The sequence below is a fragment of the Rutidosis leptorrhynchoides genome, chromosome 3 (assembly GCF_046630445.1).
Source record: "Rutidosis leptorrhynchoides isolate AG116_Rl617_1_P2 chromosome 3, CSIRO_AGI_Rlap_v1, whole genome shotgun sequence".
Lineage (NCBI taxonomy): Eukaryota > Viridiplantae > Streptophyta > Magnoliopsida > Asterales > Asteraceae > Rutidosis > Rutidosis leptorrhynchoides.
This window is the reverse complement of record NC_092335.1, coordinates 33560176-33567770: the sequence shown is the minus strand read 5'-3', so window position 1 is coordinate 33567770 and position 7595 is coordinate 33560176. Positions and strand designations below refer to the sequence as shown.

The 7595-nt window shown below is 32.7% G+C and overlaps 1 protein-coding gene across 1 annotated transcript; it reads left to right on the top strand.

The window, feature by feature from the left end:
- Positions 1–2699: 2699 nt before the first annotated feature.
- On the top strand, positions 2700–4492 carry LOC139895921 (aquaporin PIP2-7-like). The gene is made up of 4 exons (XM_071878468.1): positions 2700–3033; positions 3172–3467; positions 3588–3728; positions 4258–4492. Exons 1-4 carry the CDS (start codon positions 2733–2735, stop codon positions 4375–4377), a joined length of 858 nt encoding a protein of 285 aa, XP_071734569.1. The 5' UTR covers positions 2700–2732; the 3' UTR covers positions 4378–4492.
- The last annotated feature ends 3103 nt before the right edge of the window (positions 4493–7595 follow it).

The window sequence follows — 7595 nt, the reverse complement described above, 5'->3', positions numbered from 1 at the left end:
ACGCCCATTTTCACAGCAACAGTGATAGTGGACTTTTTTGTCCTTGAAGGTTTTTTTTATACGTTCGTCATGCCAAAATAGGGCTCCACAATGGCTACAGACGTATGTGCAATCACCGCAGTCACGATACAGAGGAGAGAAAGCTGAAAAAAGTGAAAAAACAATTAAGACAACAAATACAACGACCGCAATATGGCTTTAAATATACCAAAAAAAAGGAAGAAACAACAGGGTAAGAATAGCAAAGATACAACAATGTTGGCAAAGTGTGCATAAAAGTACTTGTTAGAGAACTTCTAGAGATACACAAAAAAATACCAATGAATACATTTAGGAACATACAACACCTGAAGAATCGAAAGACGCAGACAAACTATATATGGGTGTAACTCCGTGCTGAAGTAATGGAGCAGCTAACTGTGGGGTCTGCCCGGAATCAACGACGCCTGGTAAAAAAGGAAATTTACAAAATTACAAATAAGACCTAAAAACAGGCAACAGTCACAGCAAAAAGAGAACCCAAATTTATAACACTCCCAAACATACCTAAAGTAGTATTATAAGTTGCCGATGACGATGCTTCCAAATTACACCTACGCAAGAATGCCCGCCTTGTCGTTTGGTGTACGGAGACTACATCATCGGGTGCATCTGTTTTGTCATCCATTTTTTTTTCTTTTTCGCGCAGCTCTCACCATTATAATCAGCAACACAATTATGAAGACAAAAAAAATTAACAGCACTATAGAGACGAAGCATTGCATCAACGAACGGCAGCACATACTATCGAAGGAACAACATAGACCAAGGTAACAACATATTTAATAACAAAAAAACCAAAGAAATTACATGAAACGATGATCTACAAATGCACGAGCCTGAATTTAAGACAATCATTTTTAAAGATGTTAATATGAATTAATAAACCCTATCAATAACAAATTTATGCTAACTATTTCCACCAATATGTACATAATATGTTGTTTGCAAACTAAAGTGCAGGAAGGGCTAAATAATAATTTTATATTAACTAAATAACAAATTTATGTTAACTATTCATACTAATTTGCACAAAATGGTGCTATTTTTAACTGATGTTGTTCAGGATTTCTGCAATGGAAGTTAACATGCTGACCAAAAACAGGTTAGGATTCTGCAATGGAAGTTAAAAAAACACAAACATGATCACCAAAAAAGGATCAATAGGAGTTAAGTACAACAAACTATTTCACACACCATAATATAATGGTGTTATTTTTAAGTGATGTTGTTCAGGATTTCTGCAATGGAAGTTAAAAAACACAAACATGCTGACCAAAAACAGGTTACGATTTCTGCAATGGAAGTTAAAAAAACACAAACATGATCACCAAAAAAAGGATCAATGGGAGTTAAGCACAACAAACTATTTCACACACCATAATTCTAAAGGTTCAAAAAAATTAACATAAGCATAGCAAGTTGAAGAGGTTGTAAATCATGTGATGGAAGTTAAAAAAACACAAACATGATCACCAAAAAGAGGATCAATGAGAGTTAAGTACAACAAACTATTTCACACACCGTGATTCAAAAGGTTCAAAACAATTAACATAAACATAGCAAGTTGAAGAGGTTGTAAATCATGTGCATTCGAATCATACAAATTGAACCTATTATCAACATGAAATAGAATACCAAATACATGTGCTGGTAAACCGAAGAGAGAAAATAGAGCTTGCCTTGCGATAGGAAAACTGGAATCAGAGTTCGAATTGGAGAAGAAAATAGAGTTGTAAACAAAGAAGCATGCTACTCATTTAAGGCCGAGGTATCCAAGGTATGGAGAGTATGGGGCAACAATACTTGTTTGTATAGATGATGAAGCAACCCCTTGTTTTCTCTTTTTTAAATAATATTTCCGGCTTGGACCGTTCAGCACTACCCTCCCGGTTCGCATATTTGGCCGGTCGAAAAATGGTGCAAATCGTGAGCAGTAACACACTTGGACCAATGGGAAGGCGTAGATTTCGGCTCTTATTAGTACGTGGGTAATATAAGCAAGTGATTTGCCTCTCGCTCTATTGTATGATTTGTTTGTGTATTGATAAAATATTATCTTTTTTCAAAATGAAGGACAAAGTGGGTATGTTGAAGAACACAAATGATCTAAAATAGAATTGCCTTATTTGGTATTTTAAGTTTTTTAAAAATATAATTCAAATATTCAATTCAAATAATAGTACTAAATAATAAATTTATCCTGAATGAATAAGCTAATTGTTTATTTTTTTTTCTATTGACATAATTTGCCATATTTAGAAAACGAAATAAATAAATAAATAAATAAATAAATAAATAAATAAATATAAATATAAACATAAACATAAACATCGTTATTAAAAGATTCACTCATGTGTCACATGGTTTCAAATTAATAGATCAAGAATCAACAAAAGGTTTACAAATTTACAGAAATATTTGTGTGGTAAGTATTAAGTTGGTAGGACAACATCAAAATGGGTCGGTGAAAACGAAATTTACAAAACTTAGTGTCCTTTGGAGTTTGGACGGCATTATTTTTCCACTCTTTTATTATTACAATCCACGTACTCTTAAAATAGCCGTTATTCATTCTACCCCCTTCTTATCATCGTCCCCTTTATATACACACCCACACCTCATCACTCCACCATCTCACTCCACCACAAATTTTAATCCTATTCTTCTTATTTTATTAGTACGAAAAAAGCATGACGAAAGATGTGCCGGAGCAAGGTTCGTTCTCCGCCAAGGACTACCATGATCCACCACCGGCGCCGTTGATTGACCCGGATGAGTTAACCAAGTGGTCATTTTATAGAGCTATTATTGCTGAGTTTATTGCAACACTTTTGTTCCTTTATATAACTGTTTTAACTGTTATTGGCTACAAAAGTACTACTGACCCTGTCCTGAATAAAGACCAGTGTGGCGGTGTTGGTATTCTTGGTATTGCTTGGGCTTTTGGTGGCATGATCTTTGTTCTTGTTTACTGCACCGCCGGTATCTCCGGTAAGGCTTTTTTTTTTTTTTTTTTTACCAAGATGACCATAAATATACATTTTTTTTATATTTTTCACATAATAGTAAAAAAAAAGTTATTACTATATTTTACTGTTGGTAAATAATTAATTGTTTAAAAATGTGCAGGAGGTCATATTAACCCAGCAGTGACATTTGGTTTGTTTCTGGCTCGAAAAGTATCATTAATCCGAGCGTTTATGTACATGGTGGCTCAGTGTTTAGGAGCCATTTGTGGTGTGGGTTTAGTCAAAGCTTTGAACAAAGATCTTTACAACCATTACGGCGGAGGAGCCAACACACTTGCCGACGGCTACAACAAAGGCACCGGCCTCGGTGCTGAGATCATCGGAACTTTTGTTCTCGTTTACACCGTTTTCTCCGCTACTGACCCCAAAAGGAGTGCACGTGACTCTCACGTTCCCGTACGGTTACCACTTTCTACTAATAACCATGTATTTTTATGTTGTAGAATAGGTGCAATATAGTATTTTTAACGTGTCGAAAAACGGTGAGAGACTTAATTTTTTTATTTGTTTGTGTAGGTTTTGGCGCCACTTCCTATTGGGTTCGCCGTGTTTATGGTTCACCTTGCTACTATTCCGATCACCGGAACCGGTATTAACCCGGCTAGGAGTCTTGGAGCTGCAGTTATCATCAACAGCGACAAAGCTTGGGATGATCAGGTACATAAACTTCATAAATATAAATATTTGATTATTAATTTTTTAAAATTTGTGCCTAAAAAATTGAATAAAATTCACTTACCATGTTTGAATTAATTAGAGTATAAAATATAATTAGCATCCTTGTCTTAAATATTACTTTTAGATAATTTAACAAATAGAAAGAAAACTGAAAGCAATTTAAGATTCTTTATATCTTTAATTTGTTTATAGTTGAATAAAATAAAAATAAAAAGCTCCCGACACTGAAATGTTGTGAAAGTATATTTTTCGAAAAAGTTAAATTGTTTAAGTGCGAAAGGAACAGATAATGTTGTTATATACTCCGGTATATATTGGTAATTTTTACCCCAGGTAAAACACTCGGGGTAGAATGCTATCAAATACGGAGTACATGCACTATGAGTTGTACAGTGATGTAAGATGGATGAAAGATAGATGATAAATAGTTAAATGAAGAGAAATGAGTTGTAAGTTATGAAGTAACAATTGTACTTTGGTCTGAAATCGTTTAATTTTGGTATGGCAGTGGATATTTTGGGTGGGACCATTCGTTGGAGCAGCAATAGCAGCGTTTTACCACCAATTTATATTGAGAGCTGGAGCAGTCAAAGCTCTTGGATCATTCAGAAGCAGTAGCCATATTTGAGAATTGAGATTCCTCAGTTATTGTACAAGTATTTTCGTAATTTCACAACCAAAAACTTTGAAGAAAATGTGATGATTGATATTTATGTTTTATCCCTCGGAAGTTAAATTAATGTACAATGTTGAAACTTGAAAAGTATATTAGAACAATGTCGTTTTATTTATACTTCTATTTAGTATTATTTAGAAAAAATTAGGTCGTTGTTACTTGTGGTTTGTAACTATTCTCATCAAAACACCTAAAGTTTAAATTTTGCGTCGTTGGTACCTAAATCTTCCGTGACTTTCGTGGTAAGTACCACTCCAAACGTCCGTTTACACTTAAACAGTTCCCACCTCACATGTGCCAGGTATAATCGTCTTTTTCATTATTTTAATCTATATAAAGCATGTAAAAAGGCTGGACGTATGTAATTGGAAAGTGACTTAAACTCCGGAACCGGTGGAAGTCTTTGACTGCTCTTATCTTTTCGGCCAAATCATTGTGTGGTGGTGTTTAATAACAAGGTTGTTCTTTTTCTTTTCTTTATATTTATATGAAAGTTCTTCATCTGATTTTGTTACAAAATTGAGTTTCTTTAAATTTTTAGTCTTTTTAATTTTGTACTTTCTTGTTTATAAGGGTTTTTTTTTACTTTGTTAAGTTATATCATAGAGATTAGGGTGTTCTTTCTTATGTTAAAATTCTCGAAAACTATAGTTTTTTGTTTTTTATATTGTGGAAATTAGGGCTTTTCCCGATAATGTTTAGTTTTTAAAGTTTTAGGAATCTTTGAATTTTGTTAAGAACGCACAAATTCTCCCCTCATTAGTTGCGGATATAATCTCAACCGCAATCGCCGATTGCTATTTACAAGCCCTCTTTTTCATTCCTTTTCTTATTTAACTAGTTGTGGAGCCCTCGCCTGGGGCTCCGTTTTGAATGCGAGTTAAAAAAAAATGTTGATCTATTTTGTAAAAAAAAAAAAAAAAATTCGACATCTAACATTGAAGGGTTGTTCTTTTGTGAAAGTTGCTTCTTTTAGCGTTCGGATTTTTTTTTTAAAAGTTAGTTGATCTATTTTGTAAAAAAAGAATATTTTTCGACATCTTTTGGTAGCATTGAAGGGTTGTTCCTTTTATGAAAGTTTTTTTTTTATCGTTTGAGACAAAAAAAAAGTAGCACATTAGTAGCGTGGTGAGAGTGTTAGTGATGGGATAAATAATATTTTAGAATATAGGTATAAAATGGGGGGTTCGATTTTTATTTTAATGAAAGTTAGAGGGTTGGGTGTGTGAAAAATGAAATATTAAATAGTACTATAAAATGGAGGGGTTCGATTTGTATTTTAATGTAAGTTAGGGGTTGAGTGTGTGAAAAATGAAATAGTAAATAGTACTATTCATAACTAATAAGACAAATTTTGTCTTATATTAGTAACTAGCGTTCGAACCCTCGCTTCGCGTCGGGGTTCGGTTTTCAATGTATTATATTGCGTTTAGTTTGTAAAATTATTTTGTGGCTACCGATGATATCGTTGAAGCGCAACTCGAGTCGAACTAAAAGGTATAATCCGTGAAAGATTTAAATGTTATTTTAAATTAACAATGTATGTACATCTCCGCGTTTCACTATGAAATTGTCGACTTTTAAAAATTTAACGCAAAATCGACGTGTATGAAAAGTACCTCAAATATTTAGCGTTTTTTTATAAAGCGTCCGATTTGCGTATAGTTAGTGACAGTGTGCTCCTAAAATTGTTTCGAGTTTAACGATGGTTTCAGAAAAATTTAACTCGGTGCGAGCGAGAAGATATGGCCCGTTGAATATTTGGGTGTAGTTTTTTTAAATTTTTTTTATGAAAATGAGTATTTGACACTTTACCCCTTGTTTGGGGGGTCGATTTTAATATTTGAACAAACTATGGGTTTTTTTTTTTTTTTTTAAAAAGGTGGAAAAGGGGGGAAAAAGGTGAAAGAACGAAAGCACCCCTGGTGACTATTAATCGTTTTTGTCTATTAGGTAGTATATAAAGTATGTAGTCGATTTATAATGAATGAGAAGTTTAATGGTTAAAGTATAAAATGTTAAAAGTTTGTGATAAGTTTGTAAAAACCATAATAAAATGTTAAAAGTTTGTGATAAGTTTGTAAAAAACAAAAAGTTAACTATTATATATTTTTTTTGGGGCTAAAATGTAAGTAAGTAAAAGAGTGGGGGTGGTTTGTGAAACTTTTGAGGTTACGATTCATTTGAGCTATGTAGTCGATTTATAATGAATGAGAAGTTTAATAGTTAAAGTATAAAATGTTAAAAGTTTGTGATAAGTTTGTAAAAACCACAATAAAATGTTAAAAGTTTGTGATAAGTTTGTAAAAAACAAAAAGTTAACTATTATATATTTTTTTTGGGGCTAAAATGTAAGTAAGTGAAAGAGTGGGAGCGGTTTGTGAAACTTTTCAGGTTACTATTCATTTGAGCTATGCCTTTTAGATGTAAGGTATAATAGTAATTTGTTTTTATGTCTTTTTAACCGAATCTTCCATTTGATTTTGTTATGTTGTTAGGAGTCTTTTCTTTCTGTTGTTAACTTGATAGAAGAACATGGCTTTTTATTTTGATGCTCTTATACGAATTTATGACTTTTTTTTGTCAGTTTTCTTTTGATATTTTTTAGTTCTCATTAGAAGAATTCATAATAAAAAAATGCGTTGGTTGTTTTGGTTTTGTTGAAATTAGATTTTTTTACGATACTGTTTGCTTTTAAATTAGAAATTTTCTAATGACAACTCTTAGGGTTGTCTTTAAGAAAAAATTTGATGCATGAATGGTGTGGTGGTACATTTATTGACTTAGTGGTGGTTATTTCCAGAAAAAAGATAGTTACTTTGAATGTACAAATTAAATTAGCATGCGTGAATCTCTTATTGACAACCCTTAGGGTTGTCATTAGAAAATTTCTTTAAATTATCTGAAATTTCTATACAGTATGATCTTGTCAAGATGATCAGACATTGTGTACTCTGATAAGAGTGCCTCTTTGCAAAGCAAAAGAAGGACCAAGAGGATAATAAAGTAAAGTTTAAGCCATGGTGATACATTGTGAATACGTAATTGTAAAAGTTATTGTATTGCTCACAAGATCCTAATTTTGTTCTTCCTTAATGTCCATGCCATTAATGAGGTAAATTAAGTGAACGGACCATATTACCCTCACATATGTGGCACATGTGAGGAGT

Excerpts from the sequence above, each read along its gene's own strand:
- LOC139895921 (XM_071878468.1), top strand. The coding sequence starts at position 2,733 with ATGACGAAAGATGTGCCGGAGCAAGGTTCGTTCTCCGCCAAGGACTAC. Across the intron at positions 3,034-3,171 it reads CTGCACCGCCGGTATCTCCG|GAGGTCATATTAACCCAGCA; the intron begins GTAAGGCTTTTT and ends AAAAATGTGCAG. Across the intron at positions 3,468-3,587 it reads CACGTGACTCTCACGTTCCC|GTTTTGGCGCCACTTCCTAT; the intron begins GTACGGTTACCA and ends TTGTTTGTGTAG.